This window comes from Aplidium turbinatum, chromosome 1 (assembly GCF_918807975.1).
Source record: "Aplidium turbinatum chromosome 1, kaAplTurb1.1, whole genome shotgun sequence".
NCBI classification, from domain to species: Eukaryota; Metazoa; Chordata; class Ascidiacea; order Aplousobranchia; family Polyclinidae; genus Aplidium; species Aplidium turbinatum.
The window spans coordinates 63203117-63226836 of record NC_137472.1 but is presented as its reverse complement, the minus strand read 5'-3'; the positions used below and the strand labels follow the sequence as shown (position 1 = coordinate 63226836).

Below are 23720 nucleotides of genomic sequence, written 5' to 3'. Positions count from 1 at the left end.
GAAATATCTTCCTATAGTGGCCGAGTGGTTACGCGTTGGCCGAGTGGTTAGAGGCCGAGTGGTTAGCGCGTTGGGCTCGCAGTCGAGAGCCTGCATGTTCGACTCCAGCCACTCGCACTTGCTGTTGTTTCTCTGGGCAAGAAACTTAACGACAATTGCCTCTACCTAGTGATCGATTTTCGAGTAATGGGTAGTAGGCCTACCAAATTTAAGTCATAAGTAAAGTAGACAACCGGAAAACAGACATTGCCGTCGGCTGCAGCGTGGGTCAGGTGTATGTCGGAAGGCGTACACCGATGCATAGCGCTCAAGTCCGCTTTCCCGCAATGCAGGATAAAGATAAACAAACAAACAAACTATAGTTAAACTTGTGAAAGCGAAATGGATTTTACGCTTCAGCGATCACAAAAAGCAGTCAACTTTAAGTGGTCGTAACTTTTGTTTTAGTTGACCGATTTAAGGAAATCATGGAATTGAAATCAGGAAGAAAAGTTTAATCAGTGTGTGAATTTTCATTAAAATCTGAGAGGGTGTGTTACAAAATCCCATTTTTCTGGATCACTTGACATGGAATGACCATGGTCATATTTGTATGCAGTAATAAGCATGTGGGGCTAACGCCAATGCATAAGCATTGGATTATTCCGTGCAATATCAATGTCCTTTGAGAGGTCTGTTAATGATATCCAATCAAGCTAAAAGTTTGGGAAATTTATTTTCTCACCAAGCTTCACAAAATGAGAGGGTATGCAATATGCATACCCAAAATCCAAAATAATATTTTTTTAAACACCCTAGTATGCACATTGATTGGCATATACGTTAAATGCAATACTATTGTTGGCGTTTGTGGTAAAAAAAGATAACCAAAAACTTTGGTAAAAAGATATGTTCAAACCTTCATTTTACCAACAATTTTTTTAAAGTTAGTCTGTCAGCCAGCATTAACTTTAATGCAACTTTATTTTAGATTGTTGCTCGTTATAAAACTAATGTTTCTTCCATATTGGAATTAGTTATTACAGCCAATTTTTCATACAAGTTGTTTTATTATGGATTTAAATGTTCGATTGCTGCAGTTGACATGCCAGATATCCGCACTTGCACAATCAAGACTTTTTTACAAAGAGTGTTACCTCTTCTTTCTCACTTATGTTCAGGTTTGTTAGCTGCGATACTGTACAAATTGCTAATTGTGTTTTTATTCAATGTGTATCATTTCTCAAGGTTGTTAATGAAAATTACTTTCTAGTTTACAGTTCTTACCTTGTCTGTGTTTGCATGGAGGGTCACCACAGTTGCATCACTGTGGACTGGAGTTTTTATGACATTGTTATGTGAAATTGCAGAAAGGCTTGAGTATTTACCAGTTGTAAGCATAATGTGAGCCTAAAATTCTAGACCAGCTAAGCGTAAGCAGGGGTCGATCTTACCTTTTTTTTTCACTAGCCCACCGGACTAGTTGCTCCCCGTTTTCAGTAGCCCACATGATTTTTCACTAGTCCGACCAGTTTACTGACTTTTCACTTGTCTGAGCGTTAGACACTTTGTAGTAACATTGAATCAGCATTTGATCACGATATATCAACAAAAAAACGTTAATTTCGCTAACTGCTGCTTGCTGGGATGCCGGCTTCTCCGTGCTGGCGTGCTCACTACTACCACGTGTCGTGTCTAGCGAGGTTGCGAGAAAAAAGTAGTCACGTGCTCAGTTGACCGACTTTGCAGCCTTCTTCGTGCAATCTCGCCTCTGGCAAGCAAATTTTTGCAGTATTTCAGAGTGACGTCGCCAATTGCCATTTTGCAAACCAAAACTTTTCACGGTGACACTGTAAACGGCGAATATTTTCACTAGACAAATCGGACTAGTACTGCAACATTCTACTAGTCCGCGCAAATTTTCACTAGCCATTGGCTAGCGGACTACCGCTAAGAGCGAACCCTGGTAAGCGAACCTAACCTAGCTAAATTAATATACTTGTAAACGGTACGCGCCCACTTGGGCAAGACCAGGTGGGCGACGAGTCAAGTGGGCGACGGCCAAAGTGGGTGACGGTAGCGAAAGTTTAGCCGTTCGAAACAGTGGTGACATATATATATAATTTATCTAGTTGCTTTGTGGCGTCACGGTTTATCGTAAAGCTTAAGAGAAAGGCAGTGGCTATTTGACCGGCTCCGGTCTTGGAATCTGAAACACTATTTGACCGGTCATGACGTCATTACATAAGTACTTTATTCTTTTTCTCTTTCAAAGCAAAAGACGTGAAGCGCCGATATAAAGTTCTAAATTCAACTCGTTCTCTTCAACTCAGTCCGTGGCGCATACGTTGCGTCTCGGGTTGCCTTTCTAGTGGGGATGAGTTCGATACTATCCGGAATCATTGACTTTTTTTTCATTTTTTTTTATTTAAACTTTGAACCGAAGCGCATTTTTGTGATCAATTTTTAATTTGAGTAGCCTACAGCCCATTTTTTTATGTCTTTTCAAATGTGAGAAATAAAGTTAGAGTTTTTTTAATTTGCTGGAATTTGAGAATTTCTCTTGGTAATTTTCCGATCGTGATAAGTGGTCCAATTTTCCAATCGTCCATTTTTTTTAAAAGAAAATTACATTTTTGCTCTCAAGTTAGTTATAGCCTATACAATATGATACTTCTTTAAAAAATATAACTAACTTGAGAGCAAAAATGGGTGCTCTTCCACAAGACGCCCTGTTGGTCAACCAGACAAAATGATGACGTCACACATTGGAATGGACTATTATGAAGGAGGAAGTGCGGGGTGGAAATGGAACGAAATACACCAGAAGGAAATTGTCTCCCATTCATTCATTTCTTGTTCAATTTCAACAAATTTGCTATTGTTGGAAAGCACAAGCATAGATCTAACCAACTAAATTAGTACCAAGTCCCAAAATACTACTAGCTCCATCTGGTGGCCACCTAAACTTGACCAAATTCAAACCATCACCAAAACTTCATTTTAAATGATAAACAATCTAAATCAAATCTAATTAAAAGAACATGTTACTGTTTATTGAAGTGCTAACTTTCATTGTTATATCTTATTCAATATGCGCGCAATCGTTGTTCGAAGACAGCCCCCTAACGAAGCTTTTGCCCAATGCATTTCAATGGCGAATCGATCGTCTTCCAATTCACGCCCTGCATGATCACGATAATTAATTGTCTCCCATTTATTCATTTCTTGCTCAATTTTAACAGATTTGCTATCGTTAAAAAGCACAAGCATAGATCTAACCAACTAAATTAATACCAAGTCCCAAAATACTACTAGCTCCATCTGGTGGCCACCTAAACTTGACCAAATTCAAACCATTATCAAAAGTTTATTTGCAATGATAAAAACATTAAACGACAACCAATTAAAAGAACTTGTTACTGTTTATTGAAGGGCTAACTTTCATTTTGACACCTTATTTAATATATGAGCAATCGTTGTTCGAAGACAGCCCCCCAACGAAGCTTTTGCCCAATGCATTTCAATGGCGAATCGATCGTCTTCCAGTTCACGCCCTGCATGTTCACGATAATTAATTGTCTCCCATTTATTCATTTCTTGCTCAATTTCAACAGATTTGCTATCGTTGAAAAGCACAAGCATAGATCTAACCAACTAAATTAATACCAAGTCCCAAAATACTACTAGCTCCATCTGGTGGCCACCTAAACTTGACCAAATTCAAACCATCACCAAAACTTCATTTTAAATGATAAACAATCTAAATTAAATCCAATTAAAAGAACATGTTACTGTTGATTGAAGTGCTAACTTTCATTGTTATATCTTATTTAATATGCGCGCAATCGTTGTTCGAAGACAGCCCCCCAACGAAGCTTTTGCCCAATGCATTTCAATCGCGAATCGATCCTCTTCCAGTTCACGCCCTGCGTGTTCACGATAATTAATTGTCTCCCACTTATTCATTTCTTGCTCAATTTCAACAGATTTGCTATCGTTGAAAAGCACAAGCATAGATCTAACCAACTAAATTAATACTAAGTCCCAAAATACTACTAGCTCCATCTGGTGGCCACCTAAACTTGACCAAATTCAAACCATTATCAAAAGTTTATTTGCAATGATAAAAACATTAAACGACAAACAATTAAAAGAACATGTTACTGTTTATTGAAGTGATAACTTTCATTTTTATACCTTATTTAATATATGAGCAATCGTTGTTCGAAGACAGCCCCCCAACGAAGCTTTTGCCCAATGCATTTCAATGGCGAATCGATCCTCTTCCAGTTCACGCCCTGCGTGATCAATGGTGAATCGATCGTCTTCCAGTTCACGCCCTGCATGTTCACGATAATTAATTGTCTCCCATTTATTCATTTCTAGCTCAATTTCAACAGATTTGCTATCGTTGAAAAGCACAAGCAGGGATCTAACCAACTAAGTTATAACCAAGTCCCAAAATACTACTAGCTCCATCTGGTGGCCACCTAAACTTGACCAAAATCAAACCATTATCAAAAGTTTATTTGCAATGATAAAAACATTAAACGACAACCAATTAAAAGAACATGTTACTGTTTATTGAAGTGCTAACTTTCATTTTTATACCTTAATTAATATATGAGCAATCGTTGTTCGAAGACAGTCCCCCAACGAAGCTTTTGCCCAATGCATTTCAATGGCGAATCGTTCGTCTTCCAGTTCACGCCCTGCGTGATCAATAGCGAATCGATCGTCTTCCAGTTCAAGCCCTGCATGTTCACGATAATTAATTGTCTCCCATTCATTCATTTCTTGCTCAATTTCAACAGATTTGCTATCGTTGAAAAGCACAAGCATAGATCTAACCAACTTAAATTAATACCAAGTCCCAAAATGCTAATAGCTCCATCTAGTGGCCACCTAAACTTGACCACATGCAAACCATCACCAAAACTTCATTTTAAATGATAAACAATCTAAATTAAATCCAATTAAAAGAACATGTTACTGTTTATTGAAGTGCTAACTTTCATTTTTGTATCTTATTCAATATGCGCGCAATCGTTGTTCGAAGACAGCCCCCCAACGAAGCTTTTGCCCAATGCATTTCAATGGCGAATCGATCGTCTTCCAGTTCACGCCCTGCATGTTCACGATAATTAATTGTCTCCCATTTATTCATTTCTTGCTCAATTTCAACAGATTTGCTATCGTTGAAAAGCACAAGCATAGATCTAACCAACTAAATTAATACCAAGTCCCAAAATACTACTAGCTCCATCTGGTGGCCACCTAAACTTGACCAAATTCAAACCATCACCAAAACTTCATTTTAAATGATAAACAATCTAAATCAAATCCAATTAAAAGAACATGTTACTGTTGATTGAAGTGCTAACTTTCATTGTTATATCTTATTTAATATGCGCGCAATCGTTGTTCGAAGACAGCCCCCCAACGAAGATTTTGCCCAATGCATTTCAATCGCGAATCGATCCTCTTCCAGTTCACGCCCTGCGTGTTCACGATAATTAATTGTCTCCCACTTATTCATTTCTTGCTCAATTTCAACAGATTTGCTATCGTTAAAAAGCACAAGCATAGATCTAACCAACTAAATTAATACCAAGTCCCAAAATACTACTAGCTCCATCTGGTGGCCACCTAAACTTGACCAAATTCAAACCATTATCAAAAGTTTATTTGGAATGATAAGAACATTAAACGACAGCCAATTAAAAGAACATGTTACTGTTTATTGAAGGGCTAACTTTCATTTTGACACCTTATTTAATATATGAGCAATCGTTGTTCGAAGACAGCCCCCCAACGAAGCTTTTGGCCAATGCATTTCAATGGCGAATCGATCCTCTTCCAGTTCACGCCCTGCATGTTCACGATAATTAATTGTCTCCCATTTATTCATTTCTTGCTCAATTTCAACAGATTTGCTATCGTTGAAAAGCACAAGCAGGGATCTAACCAACTAAGTTATAACCAAGTCCCAAAATACTACTAGCTCCATCTGGTGGCCACCTAAACTTGACCAAAATCAAACCATTATCAAAAGTTTATTTGCAATGATAAAAACATTAAACGACAAACAATTAAAAGAACATGTTACTGTTTATTGAAGTCCTAACTTTCAGTTTTATACCTTATTTAATATATGAGCAATCGTTGTTCGAAGACAGTCCCCCAACGAAGCTTTTGCCCAATGCATTTCAATGGCGAATCGTTCGTCTTCCAGTTCACGCCCTGCGTGATCAATAGCGAATCGATCGTCTTCCAGTTCACGCCCTGCATGTTCACCATAATTAATTGTCTCCCATTCATTCATTTCTTGCTCAATTTCAACAGATTTGCTATCGTTGAAAAGCACAAGCATAGATCTAACCAACTAAATTAATACCAAGTCCTAAAATACTACTAGCTCCATCTGGTGGCCACCTAAACTTGACCAAATTCAAACCATTATCAAAAGTTTATTTGCAATGATAGAAACATTAAACAACAGCCAATTAAAAGAACATGTTACTGTTTATTGAAGGGCTAACTTTCATTTTTATACCTTATTTAATATATGAGCAATCGTTGTTTGAAGACAGTCCCCCAACCAAGCTTTTGCCCAATGCATTTCAATGGCGAATCGTTCGTCTTCCAGTTCACGCCCTGCGTAATCAATAGCGAATCGATCGTCTTCCAGTTCACGCCCTGCATGTTCACGATAATTAATTGTCTCCCATTCATTCATTTCTTGCTCAATTTCAACAGATTTGCTATCGTTGAAAAGCACAAGCATAGATCTAACCAACTTAAATTAATACCAATTGGTCATCTGTGCGCAATAATAGCATCAGGCTGCAATAAAACTATTATTTAGTGTTTTGTGTTGTACATAGCCTATCATGTGATCTGTTCCTCGCCAATTATTCCTCGCCAATTGCGTAAGCTATCCTGCATTGAATTCGTGTGTCAGTTGTTGATGCCGGTGCTGTTGAGAGGTGTCGCTTGTAGCTTACAGCTTTAATGCAAAATTTTCAAATTCATTCATTTATTTCTCTTAGATGTAGCCTATAATTAGTCCTGATGAGGACACTATGATTTGGTGTCGAAAACGTTGGATTTAGTAGTTTTTTCTTGTTTTTTTGTGTGTTTAATAAAAAATGTTAAATCCACTAACGTTACTGAGTGTTATATGTATCTGCGGTACAACAAGTCAAGCTCTCTACCAAGGCTCAAACGTAACATCTTGTCAAAACATCATCAAATTAATCGTCTGACCAATAAGCTTTCTTCATTAACTTTTGTATTCACCACATGCCTAGCAGAGGTGAACGAAGTTACTTTTTTTTGACTCGGTTCCGTTCCTGCTCCGAAAGTATTCACTTCGGCTCTTGCTCCAACTTCTAAATTCATTTTGAAGTGAAATAAGCGTGAAACTACCTTTTTCAAATAATTTTAAAAAAACACAAAAAAGCCCAAAAACACCCGAGCTTTTTAAGAAAAGCCCGAGTTTTTCTCAACCCTGCTTTTGCTTCCCTATGTCCTAACCGAACAGGAGAAAAACCAACTTTTACGATTTAATTTTGGGTGCTTTAAAATGGAACATTTTTGCACGTAAAGCATTAAATCACCACTTTGGGCCCCTAATTTGCGCGCAATGCACTCAATTACTTCTCCGGGCCTTTTTGCTACATTACGGGCCCCCCAGGACTAAATGATAACAACTTTTATGCTTGAATTTAGTCGTTTAGGGTGGTTTTAACCATCATGTTTTCGCGTAAAGTATAAAATCACAATTTTGGGCCTCCCAACAATCACAGGCCTGGGCCCTCAAGGGTACGCCGTACCCTCAGTATCCCCCTCTCATAGGCCCTGGGTCTCCAAGCAAAACATTCAAACACAAACGGTTTTGGAACTACAAACATTCGTGCTTGTACGAAAAGCATAGGCTACTATGTGGCTTCATGCCACACCATCACTATTGATGAACACGAATATTTGCCATTTGTTGATAACGTACAGGTCTGTTCGGAGGATTTGTTGAGGAATCAGCATCAAATCGGTGGACCTGGCCACATCGTCGCTATCGATGAGTCCTTGGTGGCCAGACGAAAACCAGGAAATTCACAAGGGCGCCCAGTGCCACAGCAGTGGATCTTCGGCGGGATTGACACCACAACAAAGTAAGTTATATATTATGTGCATGTTTACCTCCTACAACTAGGCCTACGCCTAGTCAACTACGTTCGAGCAGGTGAGCAATATCACTTGGGCTTGGGATTTGAAGGAATATTTGACAACACTTTTATTTAACCTACCCTCCTTAGGGCACGTTCTTTTGCACCTCAATGCCTGTAGATATCCCTAGTAAAATTGTGCTATTAGAGAATGCTTCATTGTAATGGTACCGCGGCGGGACAGGGCTACACTGGAGGCAGAAATTCTACGCCACATCGCACCAGGAACAGAGATTCATTCCGATGAATGGGGTGCATACTCTAACTTGTCTAGTGAGTGTTTCTTGTAGTTCTATTTTAAAATGACATAGGCTACACTAACATGTAAACACTTAACGTAGATTATGTTAAACATTAAATGGATTGGATGAAGTACATAAAATGCATGTAGATTAAACATTTGTGTAGACTAGGTGTACTGAGAGTAAAAATGTGTAGGGGAGATGTGGCACCTATGGGACGAATATGACATTATTTCTAAAAAAACGTTATTTTAAAGCAAATCATGAACTAAAGCAATTTTATTGCAAAGTTTAGTCATTGTTTTTTTAACATGAAATCAAAACAGTGATGACTGTAGGCTAATATTCTTTATTGTTTTTTTTTCATCATTAAAAAGTGTCAGACAACTGTCCCATAGGTTGCTTACATACATGATCAATGGGACAAGGGGTTATGTCCCAGGAGACACTTTTCTAGATACATCAATTGATTGTCAAGGGTATGATGGAATGAAAGAGACTCAAGAGAAAAGAAGCAGAACTTGTTTTCTTGGTTTTCATCAATAAATAGACCCGCTTTTCTTTTCAGACATGATAAAATAAGACACTTTAAAGGTTCAATGAATTGAAATCTAAAAAGGTATATACTTTGCCATGATCTATAGCAAAGTGTAGTGTAATAAGGCTTTTCAAGATTGTACAAAATAAAGCAGTAGCTCTTATCTACATCCCTAGTGAAAAATACTTTTTAAGTGAAAAAAATTTCTTTCAGCCTTAAAATAACGTAGGAATATGTCCCAAAAGTGATTGCTTGCACAGTCCCATTGGTCATTCAACCACCAGTTTGTGTTTAGCTTGTCTGAAGACATATCACAGTACAATGTGTACTTTTCTGTTGTGATAGCATCAGACCCAACCATTTGGCTTAAACTGTCATGCCAGGTCCCACTTGATACAACTTATTCATAGTGTAGAAACTGTTAACAACAATTAACCATTTAAAGTTACTTTGGGAGCAGAAAAAAAAATCAACTGACCTCGCCACTTAACTGCACAGCTCCTTTTCAAAAAGCACGATGGCTCATGCCAAAACAATTATGCATCCATTAAAAATAAATTTAACAATTTAACATGTTTTTGTTATTTCTATTGGGAAACCGTTGCAGCAAGCATTTTAGGCTGAAATTTATTTAAAGTTGCTTTCGTATTTTTTAGATCTTGGATATCGCCACCAAACGGTCAACCATCACCATCATTATGTTTCGGCCACAGGGGTTCATACGAACCACATTGAAAACCTGTGGCTGAATTGTAAACGGAAATTTAAAAGAATGGGTGGCACCACAAGGCCCATGATACCTGGGTATCTTGATAAATTTATGTGGCGACATCAGTTTCCACGGGGACGACATTTTCCGGAAGTTCTCCGCGCCATAAGGGAGTCCTACCCCTTACTGTAGCCGCCACATCGTCCATTTGCCAAAAAAAAACAAAACAGCCCTTTTCAGGGCTACCTAATGATAAAAAAGAGTTGCTGCCCACATAGCCTACTTTGTGATATTTATTCTATAACAAACAAACTAGGCTAAAAAAAGTGCAATGTCACATGAAACAAAATAATTTTTTTAACTTACGTTTGTAACATGATTTTTGTGTGTTAACGTTTAAGGTTTGGACCTATGAATCATTTTGTTTACACACACGGATGCCTTTGGGAAAAAGACTTCGTGTGGTAATGAAAGAACACGAGAATGCAAGCCCAAGTCATTTCATTACGGTTTCGTTACTTACCTTTGATCCATATTTAAGCCTAGGTTTATTAGGCTTAGCCTATGTGTTGCGAAAAAATTTCTTGGCTAAGCATTGAACAAAACATAAGTATCCGCACCCACTGTCTCGCTGGTTGTTGTTGCTTTTTATTATTTGCAGAGGTTTCTCCATCCAAATAGGAACAATTTTCTGGCTCCTGCACTTGGAGCTGACATCACTTGCTTCCTCAACCGAGCTTTTCCAATAGATGTCGACTGAGGGCCGAGTGACAAGAATTCTTCCACGACCTCCCAAAGGATCAAAGTTCTACACCGCTCTAGAGCACACATCGCTTTCCTATTGATCAGTGTTTGTTACATTACTTGATTCGGACAAGCCATCACACCACCAACTAGGCTATTTGTGTGCCTGATCCTAATACTTTCTATGACTTTAGCATTTTTTCAATATAAATGGGACACAATTAATTATCGCGATCACGCAATGTGAATCCAGAAAGACGATCGATTCGCCATTGAAATGCATTGGGCAAAAGCTTCGTTGGGGGGCTGTCTTCGAACAACGATTGCGCGCATATTGAATAAGATACAAAAATGAAAGTTAGCACTTCAATAAACAGTAACATGTTCTTTTAATTGGATTTGATTTAGATTGTTTATCATTTAAAATGAAGTTTTAGGGAGGGTTTGCATGTGGTCAAGTTTAGGTGGCCACCAGATGGAGCTAGTAAAATTTTGGAACTTGGTATTAATTTAGTTGGTTAGATCTATGCTTGTGCTTTTCAATGATAGCAAATCTGTTGAAATTGAGCTAGAAATGAATAAATGGGAGACAATTAATCATCGTGATTACGCAGGGCGTGAACTGGAAGAGGATCGATTCGCGATTGAAATGCATTGGGCAAAAGCTTCGTTGGGGGACTGTCTTCGAACAACGATTGCTCATATATTAATTAAGGTATAAAAATGAAAGTTAGCACTTCAATAAACAGTAACATGTTCTTTTAATTGGTTGTCGTTTAATGTTTTTATCATTGCAAATAAACTTTTGATAATGGTTTGATTTTGGTCAAGTTTAGGTGGCCACCAGATGGAGCTAGTAGTATTTTGGGACTTGGTTATAACTTAGTTGGTTAGATCCCTGCTTGTGCTTTTCAACGATAGCAAATCTGTTGAAATTGAGCTAGAAATGAATAAATGGGAGACAATTAATTATCGTGAACATGCAGGGCGTGAACTGGAAGACGATCGATTCACCATTGATCACGCAGGGCGTGAACTGGAAGAGGATCGATTCGCCATTGAAATGCATTGGGCAAAATCTTCGTTGGGGGGCTGTCTTCGAACAACGATTGCGCGCATATTAAATAAGATATAACAATGAAAGTTAGCACTTCAATCAACAGTAACATGTTCTTTTAATTGGATTTGATTTAGATTGTTTATCATTTAAAATGAAGTTTTGGTGATGGTTTGAATTTGGTCAAGTTTAGGTGGCCACCAGATGGAGCTAGTAGTATTTTGGGACTTGGTATTAATTTAGTTGGTTAGATCTATGCTTGTGCTTTTCAACGATAGCAAATCTGTTGAAATTGAGCAAGAAATGAATAAATGGGAGACAATTAATTATCGTGAACATGCAGGGCGTGAACTGGAAGACGATCGATTCGCCATTGAAATGCATTGGGCAAAAGCTTCGTTGGGGGGCTGTCTTCGAACAACGATTGCGCGCATATTGAATAAGATACAAAAATGAAAGTTAGCACTTCAATAAACAGTAACATGTTCTTTTAATTGGATTTAATTTAGATTGTTTATCATTTAAAATGAAGTTTTGGTGATGGTTTGCATGTGGTCAAGTTTAGGTGGCCACTAGATGGAGCTATTAGCATTTTGGGACTTGGTATTAATTTAAGTTGGTTAGATCTATGCTTGTGCTTTTCAACGATAGCAAATCTGTTGAAATTGAGCAAGAAATGAATGAATGGGAGACAATTAATTATCGTGAACATGCAGGGCTTGAACTGGAAGACGATCGATTCGCTATTGATCACGCAGGGCGTGAACTGGAAGACGAACGATTCGCCATTGAAATGCATTGGGCAAAAGCTTCGTTGGGGGACTGTCTTCGAACAACGATTGCTCATATATTAATTAAGGTATAAAAATGAAAGTTAGCACTTCAATAAACAGTAACATGTTCTTTTAATTGGTTGTCGTTTAATGTTTTTATCATTGCAAATAAACTTTTGATAATGGTTTGATTTTGGTCAAGTTTAGGTGGCCACCAGATGGAGCTAGTAGTATTTTGGGACTTGGTTATAACTTAGTTGGTTAGATCCCTGCTTGTGCTTTTCAACGATAGCAAATCTGTTGAAATTGAGCTAGAAATGAATAAATGGGAGACAATTAATTATCGTGAACATGCAGGGCGTGAACTGGAAGACGATCGATTCACCATTGATCACGCAGGGCGTGAACTGGAAGAGGATCGATTCGCCATTGAAATGCATTGGGCAAAAGCTTCGTTGGGGGGCTGTCTTCGAACAACGATTGCTCATATATTAAATAAGGTATAAAAATGAAAGTTATCACTTCAATAAACAGTAACATGTTCTTTTAATTGTTTGTCGTTTAATGTTTTTATCATTGCAAATAAACTTTTGATAATGGTTTGAATTTGGTCAAGTTTAGGTGGCCACCAGATGGAGCTAGTAGTATTTTGGGACTTAGTATTAATTTAGTTGGTTAGATCTATGCTTGTGCTTTTCAACGATAGCAAATCTGTTGAAATTGAGCAAGAAATGAATAAGTGGGAGACAATTAATTATCGTGAACACGCAGGGCGTGAACTGGAAGAGGATCGATTCGCGATTGAAATGCATTGGGCAAAAGCTTCGTTGGGGGGCTGTCTTCGAACAACGATTGCGCGCATATTAAATAAGATATAACAATGAAAGTTAGCACTTCAATCAACAGTAACATGTTCTTTTAATTGGATTTAATTTAGATTGTTTATCATTTAAAATGAAGTTTTGGTGATGGTTTGAATTTGGTCAAGTTTAGGTGGCCACCAGATGGAGCTAGTAGTATTTTGGGACTTGGTATTAATTTAGTTGGTTAGATCTATGCTTGTGCTTTTCAACGATAGCAAATCTGTTGAAATTGAGCAAGAAATGAATAAATGGGAGACAATTAATTATCGTGAACATGCAGGGCGTGAACTGGAAGACGATCGATTCGCCATTGAAATGCATTGGGCAAAAGCTTCGTTGGGGGGCTGTCTTCGAACAACGATTGCTCATATATTAAATAAGGTGTCAAAATGAAAGTTAGCCCTTCAATAAACAGTAACAAGTTCTTTTAATTGGTTGTCGTTTAATGTTTTTATCATTGCAAATAAACTTTTGATAATGGTTTGAATTTGGTCAAGTTTAGGTGGCCACCAGATGGAGCTAGTAGTATTTTGGGACTTGGTATTAATTTAGTTGGTTAGATCTATGCTTGTGCTTTTTAACGATAGCAAATCTGTTAAAATTGAGCAAGAAATGAATAAATGGGAGACAATTAATTATCGTGATCATGCAGGGCGTGAATTGGAAGACGATCGATTCGCCATTGAAATGCATTGGGCAAAAGCTTCGTTAGGGGGCTGTCTTCGAACAACGATTGCGCGCATATTGAATAAGATATAACAATGAAAGTTAGCACTTCAATAAACAGTAACATGTTCTTTTAATTAGATTTGATTTAGATTGTTTATCATTTAAAATGAAGTTTTGGTGATGGTTTGAATTTGGTCAAGTTTAGGTGGCCACCAGATGGAGCTAGTAGTATTTTGGGACTTGGTACTAATTTAGTTGGTTAGATCTATGCTTGTGCTTTCCAACAATAGCAAATTTGTTGAAATTGAACAAGAAATGAATGAATGGGAGACAATTTCCTTCTGGTGTATTTCGTTCCATTTCCACCCCGCACTTCCTCCTTCATAATAGTCCATTCCAATGTGTGACGTCATCATTTTGTCTGGTTGACCAACAGGGCGTCTTGTGGAAGAGCACCCAAAAATGTAGGGTCGTTCACCGTTCAGCAAACACGGTCACTTATGACGATCGGAAAATTACCCAGAGAAATTCTCAAATTCCAGCAAATTAAAAAAACTCTAACTTTATTACTCACATTTGAAAAGACATAAAAAAATGGGCTGTAGGCTACTCAAATTAAAAATTGACCACAAAAATGCGCTTCGGTTCAAAGTTTAGATAAAAAAAAATGAAATAAACGTCAATGCTTCCGGTTAGCATCGAACTCATCCCCTCTAGAATGGCAACCCGAGACGCAACGTATGCGCCACGGAGTGAGTTGAAGAAAACGTGTTGAATTTAGAACTTTATATCGGCGCTTTACGTCTTTAGCTTTGAAAGAGAAAAAGAAAAAAGTACTTATGTAATGACGTCATGACCGGTCAAATAGTGTTTCAGATTCAAAGACCGGAGCCGGTCAAATAGCCACTGCCTAAGAGAAACCCCTCAGAAAAGAGACAAACGAATGGCCAAAGAGTGGTTGAAGTCATCGAAGCTTGTCAGTCGTTAGAAAGTCATATTTTCTGTTTTAGATCATAAAATATGACTTTTCATTTTTACTTTAAAATACAATGATTGATTTGTGGAAGGGAGGCAATGAGAGTTCTCACGCTGAGTTTCACGAAGCATTGGAAGCAACGTTTTCTTTATATTTTGTAGTCTAGTAATAGCGCTTGCTGTTTGATGTTAATTTGGATTGTGACATCATCTTGACACATTATTTTGCAACACACAATCCAGTCTCAGAATATTATAAACACTTGTGCTAGGTCAGCCAGTGCTGAGATCTTAACTACTAAGTAGCTGGATTGGTAGGAACCGTACATGCATTAGAGTCCAGGGGTTTTCAAATGGGGGTACTCGCACCCCTTGGGGGTACGAGATTAAACATCAAGGGGTACGAAGATCCTTGGGCCACAGCTTTTCAAACAGATTTCACAGCAAGTTTTATTTTGGAATTGTAAATGATATTATGCCATTACCGTCTTTGTTTTAAAAAAAACAATTATCTACAAATAATTGTTGTTATTTAGTAGGCTAAGAAGTAGAGATGTACCGATATATCGGTATCAGTGATATCGGCCATTTTTTTAGTATCGGTATCGGCAAAATTTGGCCGATTCTGTGGCCGATACTACCATGTAAAAAAAAGGCGTTTGTTGCGGATTAGGGTGGGCTGAAAAACACTTATTTTTGAATTAAAAAAAAAAGGTGTTCTAAAAAGCTGCCAAATCGACTTAGAAATCATTTCCCAAAATTTTGGGAGGTAGCCCCCTCAATCGGCCATGCCACCCAGCCCAAAAGGTCAAATAAAGGTCAAATCGCCATATCTCGAAAACTACTTGGGCTGGAAGGGTCAAACAAAGCTCAAATGAAGCAGAAACACTAAGTTTCTATCTGTCCTAAAAGATGTTTTTATCATAGTTGCACTACAAATTATGTTATTTCAAAAAGAACGCTTTTTATGGTAAACTTGAGGGGCAAAATCACAGAAATTGTAAATTCCGGGTGTGGAATTGATTCCTGTGCATGGCTTACGTAATACAGGCCTTGCCATCGTGCGAGCTGGAGTCCAAGCTGGAGGCGAAGCTTGCTTTTGAACTGTTTGCAGTGAAGAGTTCTCTCAGATTCGATAAGATAATAAAGAGAAAGAAAAAAATTTCTCCTTTGCGATCTCGTAGTATTTCTCGTATGTATCGTCACAATGATTAATTCAGAAAATATTTTACGAAAGTAGCCAACTAACTAGAAGGGGGCTTTTTTCTTATTTTGGTTATGAAATAGCAATGTAGTGTTGATTTTATTTTATTTTGAACAATTTTTTTTATTTATTACTGTATATGTGTAACTTTTAGAAGCATAATTTGTACAAACGTGTATTAAAGTAGCCATTTGTTCGAGTTCTTAACAACCATGCCACATGTTGAATCGGTCTTTGTGAAGATAATGATTGGGAAAACAGGAATCGATGCTGCAAGCTAGAAGATGTGAATTTTTGACAGCAGCAAAGTATAGTCTACTAATACAAGTTCTTAATGTTGGTAATGTTATAAGCTAATGTTGTAGCTGGTGAATAGTCACTAACTGTTGTAGGCTACATTAGATTTCGCACAATCATTAAGTTGCTAGATAGGTGTAGTTTTTTCATTATAGCTGTAGCCTACCTTGAACAGTCAAAACATCAAAGAGGACTTCTCTACTATAGATACAGCCAGGTTCTCAGCAATCAAGATTTGATAAAAATTTTAATAAACAAATTACAGAGTAGAAGTTACTCTGCATGTTTGTTTTTGACAGAGAATTTTACCAAGAGCCTAAAAGTATCTTTGCGCAGGGCTAGGTCAAAGCAAGAGATTAAAACTTTAGATTTTTTATCGGCAGTGGCTATTTGACCGGCTCCGGTCTTTGAACCTAAAAGGCAAGCCTATGGTTGAATAAAATCATATAGGCTACTGTAATTAACTACTCACATGTTATAATTAGGTAACTTAATAACAATTAATTCATAATGGGGCGTAAATGTGTGATGAATTGCAATTATTACTTGCTTCTTGCCAAATATATGATAAATGTGTAGTCTTGTAAACTTTTGCAGTTGGTTACTTGATATGAATGTCTATTGTTCATTGCAAGAATGTATCAGTTTTTTCATACAATGAACGGAATGACTTGTGAAACTTGACTAAATTTGTTAAATCAATTTAGTAATAGTTATTCAGTTATTAAGAAGGCTGTGGTTATGTTTACACAATAGTATAATAATAGCCTCAATAGTGTTGCCAGATAAGGAATTCTGCCCAAATTTGAGAAAAGATTAAAGCCGTTGAAAACAAAAACTTGTAGTTTGGAAATTTTTTTTAGTCCTGGGCAAAGATTAAAACCCTATTCTTATTCCTAACTTTAAACCCTATCTTAAACCTTCCTAACTTTAATCCTAACTCTGGCAACACCTGATTGTAACAATGGCATTAAGTGTGGAAAAATAGCCACTTCCTATTAAGAAATACAGAAAGCTAGCTAAATCATCAACAACAAAATAGCAAGGCTATTTGCTTTAATTCTGGTCGATATGAGACTGTGACTACTGCTGTATATATATGATAGTGATCAATGCTTTCAGAGTGCTCAATGTATTATGTGTTATCATCATGACTTTTAGGAATTTAATAGGCAAATAACTTACTGTAGAACATACTGTGCAATACACAACATTATTGCTACAATTTATGTGTCAAAGTTATGGAGCTGGAGAAGGGCTTTATTGGAAAATCAAAGGAGTCTGATGAATGTCATAAAACGTGGTATACCAAACGACAAGAATTGTTACCCATTGCACAGTTGAAACGAAATGAACTAGAACTTGCATAATGGAGAGCGGGAGTCAAAGTGGAAGATTGCATTTTCGACTAAGTGCAAAGATATGCCTTTATCCTTATTGAGTATACATATTGCGTGATGTGAAAAGAGACAAACGAGATGCTGCAATGTCTTACAACTCCATTATGGAGTTAAGCTTCCCAAAGCACGCCAATCAATTACATTAAATACCCATGGCAAGAAGTTTGATAAAAACCCACAATGCAATTACACCCAGATTGAAATTATGCATCACTTGCCAAAGACAAGCAAAACAGAGCTTGATATTCTAGCCAAGGGCAACCCTTCTGACACGGATGAGTGTGATGATGCATGCTAATCATCAAGTACATCTGAAACTGACAGATCAGAATTTGCAATTACAAATAACGAAGGTGCACTTGATGCACTTAATAAAAGTCTTTTAAATCAAAATCTGTCACCAATCTTATTGAACATTTACTATGACATTACGATGCATATGCTGTGTGATCAACTGATCATGTATTTTTTATTAAAAAATCAATAATCAGCAGTGCCTATTTATGGCATATGCATTTCGCTCTACTACTGTATAGCATCATTAGTGCCTTAATTGTATGACACTTCGAGTCTATTGATTAAAAGCGTTATGAATATAGCAATGAAAAATTCATGTCAATTGCAGAAGCTTGCAACAAAATGTATTTATCATACTTTTCTACATGAAGCAGGTAGCTTTTCTTGACAGTTTAACATGCATCAGTTGGGGGAAAAAAATCTTTTTGCAGATTTGAGATATGGGGCATTGAAATGGAGTACCCCAAAACTTTTGTACAATAAAATAAAGTGTTTTTCGTTGCTTTTTTCACGAATGTAATAACATATTTGAATTCCTTGCCCCAAAAACTATAAGAATACATATTTTTATTATTTCTGCATCATACAAAATAAGAATTCTAAGCTATTTTTGTTTTTGTGATATGAAAATAGCGCCTCTGGTGGCAAAAATATAATCGTTGATATCTTGAAAACTGCTTGATGGATTTTGACAGTGCAAATGTCAATCTTCATCTTTTCTCAATAGCTCTAATATATTAAAAAATGAAGAAATTCTGAGAGGATGGGTTACAAAATTTCAAAATTTTGACTGTATTATAATAGAATGACTCATACATTACATATTGTCTTTCATTGTGCTTTTGTGTTGTGCTTGTATTTACGTTACTGACGTTAAATCAACGTTAATAATAGCAGATTATGCTTGACAAGAAATATTGTTTTCTTGTGTACATTTGTACCGTTTCATTTAACACCTTTTATTCTACTATGTGCTTTATTTAAATGTGTCATTCATTGTAAATCGAACATAGAATGCATATAACTTATCAATTAAATTAAAAAAAAAGATTATTATTTACTGATATGGTATCAATCGAGCAGGATTTAACAAAATGGGCAAACAAGCCTTGAAAAGTGTGTTTAGCAAGTCATAGACATGAGTTTTTGTTCGCCTCCAGCTTGGACTCCAGCCTGCACGATGGCAAGGCCTGTATTACGTAAGCCATGTTCCTGTGCCAATTCAGAGCAGAGCAGAAATACAAAATAATGAGAAATTCTTTCAACTCGTTAATGGGGTGTACAACTGTGCAACTGTACATCGATGGCAGAAAGGATGCCACACTCTCACTTCTTGAAGCAGATCATGACAGGCACTATCAAGCCACTGTCTTGGAAGAACATTCTGTAGTTGTTGGTGAACCAGGCTGGTTTTATTTAACACATTTCTCACCTGAAAATGGAAAAGGAAAAACTATTGCAAATTGCGTATATGAAGCTATGAAATAGACCTCCCCAATCCCCGGACTTTCTTTTGTTTTCATCTATATTGTGACTTTTCTGCATGGGTTTTCAATGCTGATTTCAAAAATATGCATAAAATTTTTTTTTGATCAACATCTGGGAAGTTATTCGCTGTTGCTTAGCAACAACTTTTCAAAAAAATTACAAAAATCCCCTTTAAAACCCCTTTACTTTTAACCTAGTATGCTGATATCTAGATTATCTGAAAGCATTTCTTCTGCTGAAGAATTTAAAAAAAAAATTATTAAAATTGGACAATCGGTATCAGAGTTATGACCGTTTAAGTACCCAGATTATGCAGTCACGCATGACTGATTTTTGTTAATTTATTGCCAAATGATACTAGAAAAATGGTGAAAGTTGCTATCAAGGGGTTTTTGGGGGTAAGGAGTTCAAAAAGTATATTAAAAAGTGTCTCAGAGCAACAGAAAAAAAGTTATTAAAAAATTGATACGAACAGTCATGCATGAATGATTTTGTTGCTGTCGCTTCATTCCTGCAACGAGATGTATTCCTTAGGCACCACAAACGTTAAATGCCTGGAGTCATATACAGTATAACATGGAACCGATCATCTCAATGTAGCTAACATCTGGGTACCCATTGCACTTGATGTTAAAATACACGCTTCATTGCTCGGAAAGAGCTCTGATCAAGTGCAAGATGGTCACGGTCCGCCACAATTTCAATAGCATCTCTCACCCAGCATAATGTAGTCTATGTATCTAAATCATGTGGCAAAAAATGGATTAAGTCAGCTGAACTTAACGATAACCTTCTGTAATGCATTTCAGGTTTCACTATTGATCAGTTAGCATTTTCTACTTGTATCTTGTATGCTTATATAACGTATTGTATACACTTCTACTGTCTAATATTCCGTGTGTATTCATGTATCCATCATGGAGCTGAGGAAGAGTAAAATGAACAATGGTGGTTTGCTTGGTAATTTGCAGCCTTTAAAACATTTTAAGGAAGGACAATTTAGACCAACTACTGGAGATGTTCTTCAGAAATACATATATCATCTTCAATTAAATCCTCGTAACCACCAGAGTGGGAAGCTCGCAGCTTGGGATACAGCAGTATGTCTAGCAAAAGTATGGCAGCCTGCTTGCATTCCACTGATGACAAAACAAAATATCCAAAACAAAATTATTTGTTTGGTTGATGAATACAAGAAATACAAACATGCCAAAAAGGAATCTGCTGCCTTAATTAAATTTCGAGAAACACTGACAACACGATTTATGATATCTGCTAAGAATGCCGCAAATCTTATTAACAAAACAAAACATTGCTACCAGAAGGTAAGGCAGAAGGTATACAGTTTCTTAATTACTTGAAACAAACCAACCAGCATCTCTTGGACCCCTTGATAGAAAGAGGTTGAAATGCTTCAAGAATTATGCATTGAAGAATCGAATAAAGTATGATGTATGTTTGTTCCCAGTATGCTTAACAGCCCAATGATTTTTAAAGTAACATTCCGATTAATTTTTGATACGAATGCATAAACAAGACATTTTTTACAGATAATTGCAGATTCTCAGTGCAGATTCGACTTAATTTATTGGGAAGATGATATCAGAAGATGACGAGGAGAGTAAATTAAGTCCTGAGGTAGATGGCTGAGAATCTGCATTTATCTGTAAAAAATGTCTTGTTTATGCATCCGTATCAAAAATTAATAGGTATGTTACTTTAAAAATCATTGGGCTGTTAAACATACTGGGAACAAACATACATCATACTTTATTCGATTCTTCAATGCATAATTCTTGAAGCGTTTCAACCTCTTTCTATCAAAAGGTCCAAGAGATGCTGGTTGGTTTGTTTCAAGTAATTAAGAAACTGTATACCTTCTGCCTTACCTTCTGGTAGCAATGTTTTGTTTTTGTTAATAAGATTTTCGGCATTCTTAGCAGATATCATAAATCGTGTTGTCAGTGTTTCTCGAAATTTAATTAAGGCAGCAGATTCCTTTTTGGCATGTTTGTATTTCTTGTATTCATCAACCAAACGAATAATTTTGTTTTGGATATTTTGTTTTGTCATCAGTGGAATGCAAGCAGGCTGCCATACTTTTGCTAGACATACTGCTGTATCCCAAGCTGCGAGCTTCCCACTCTGGTGGTTACGAGGATTTAATTGAAGATGATATATGTATTTCTGAAGAACATCTCCAGTAGTTGGTCTGAATTGTCCTTCCTTAAAATGTTTTAAAGGCTGCAAATTACCAAGCAAACCACCATTGTTCATTTTACTCTTCCTCAGCTCCATGATGGATACATGAATACACACGGAATATTAGACAGTAGAAGTGTATACAATACGTTATATAAGCATACAAGATACAAGTAGAAAATGCTAACTGATCAATAGTGAAACCTGAAATGCATTACAGAAGGTTATCGTTAAGTTCAGCTGACTTAATCCATTTTTTGCCACATGATTTAGATACATAGACTACATTATGCTGGGTGAGAGATGCTATTGAAATTGTGGCGGACCGTGACCATCTTGCACTTGATCAGAGCTCTTTCCGAGCAATGAAGCGTGTATTTTAACATCAAGTGCAATGGGTACCCAGATGTTAGCTACATTGAGATGATCGGTTCCATGTTATACTGTATATGACTCCAGGCATTTAACATTTGTGGTGCCTAAGGAATACATCTCGTTGCAGGAATGAAGCGACAGCAACAAAATCATTCATGCATGACTGTTCGTATCAATTTTTTAATAACTTTTTTTCTGTTGCTCTGAGACACTTTTTAATATACTTTTTGAACTCCTTACCCCCAAAAACCCCTTGACAGCAACTTTCACCATTTTTCTAGTATCATTTGGCAATAAATTAACAAAAATCAGTCATGCGTGACTGCATAATCTGGGTACTTAAACGGTCATAACTCTGGTACCGATTGTCCAATTTTAATAATTTTTTTTTTTAATTCTTCAGCAGAAGAAATGCTTTCAGATAATCTAGATATCAGCATACTAGGTTAAAAGTAAAGGGGTTTTAAAGGGGATTTTTGTAATTTTTTTGAAAAGTTGTTGCTAAGCAACAGCGAATAACTTCCCAGATGTTGATCAAAAAAAAATTTTATGCATATTTTTGAAATCAGCATTGAAAACCCATGCAGAAAAGTCACAATATAGATGAAAACAAAAGAAAGTCCGGGGATTGGGGAGGTCTACTATGGAAGGCACTGCATTGAAAACAAAACTTGCAATGGTAGGAACAGATGGCACTTCTGCAATGACTGGAGCCCATTCTGGATACATAAGATGCCTGGAAGTACTTAAGAGACCTTTGCAGTGGTCGGTGTGCCTTTTACATGCAAGTGAACTCCCTCTGTGCCATGTCTTTGCAACTCTCGATGGCATTATCAATAGTCCAAATAGTTTTACTGGGCCTATTGGAAAAGCCATTGACTCTTGTGTTTCCGATTGGCCTGTGGTCACTTTTTCTTCTATTCTCAACCAAGACTTTTTGTTTTTTCCTAACGATTTTATTTACGATCCCAGTGCAGATCAAAATTATGCTTACAAAATTTGTTTAGCAGTGATGGACTGATGGTTGGATCATCATCATCATCCATCGTCGGTTTGTTCCCCACTAGTGGGGGTGGCCGATTGTTTCCGTGCAGCAATTGTTTTGATCCCTTTTCTCCATTTCACCCTGTCCCTTGCATCTTTCTCCTTCAGTCCGACTTTTTTAAATTCATCCTTCACTTGTTGACCTAGACTTGAAGCTGATCGAGGTTGGTCCAATTGTACACTCAAGGTGGCTAACTCTGGCTTACCGCATCCTACGTTTTTATACTGCAACAGAAAATCCCTCAACCAATTTGGTGTTGCTAGCAAAATTTTGCATGCTGAGATATTTTCCATCATGGTTTGAAATAAAGCAAAATCACAAAATTACACATGGATCAGAAAACTTCTATAATATGCTACAAAGGATCATAAAATTGCTGATATTGCCTTTGAAGTTGTGCAAAGAAATGGCTTTTTTGCACATCCTGAACAAGTTATTATGGGGATGCTTGGACACGAGGATGAAAGTATCCGCAGGCAAGCTGTAAACAAAGTGTTGTCCCTGCGTGGAAGGATCCCTGAATTGAAATAAGGCAACCACAACTTTGAAGGAGGGTTTCTGGAACTTGAAGATCAAGACAGGCAGAGCTAGAGGGCAAAAAGTTCAGTTCGTAAGTTTTTAATTCCGAAAAT

The 23720-nt window shown here is 37.0% G+C and overlaps 3 protein-coding genes across 4 annotated transcripts in view; 2 read left to right on the top strand and 1 right to left on the bottom strand.

Moving 5' to 3' along the window:
• LOC145786235 (uncharacterized) overlaps positions 1–23720 on the top strand; it is a 370479-nt gene that overhangs the window by 25330 nt on the left and 321429 nt on the right. The window lies entirely within an intron of this gene.
• Positions 1–23720, bottom strand: part of LOC145766021 (ATP-citrate synthase-like) — a 363348-nt gene that overhangs the window by 111065 nt on the left and 228563 nt on the right. The window lies entirely within an intron of this gene.
• The window catches only part of LOC145788470 (uncharacterized), a 181011-nt gene continuing 158323 nt past the window's right edge, over positions 1033–23720 (top strand). For both annotated transcript variants that reach the window (XM_082600258.1, XM_082575942.1), the window contains exon 1: positions 1033–1160. In XM_082600258.1, coding sequence (XP_082456384.1) covers positions 1085–1160 — 76 coding nt within the window. In that variant the 5' untranslated portion in view covers positions 1033–1084. The remainder of the gene's footprint in view (positions 1161–23720) is intronic.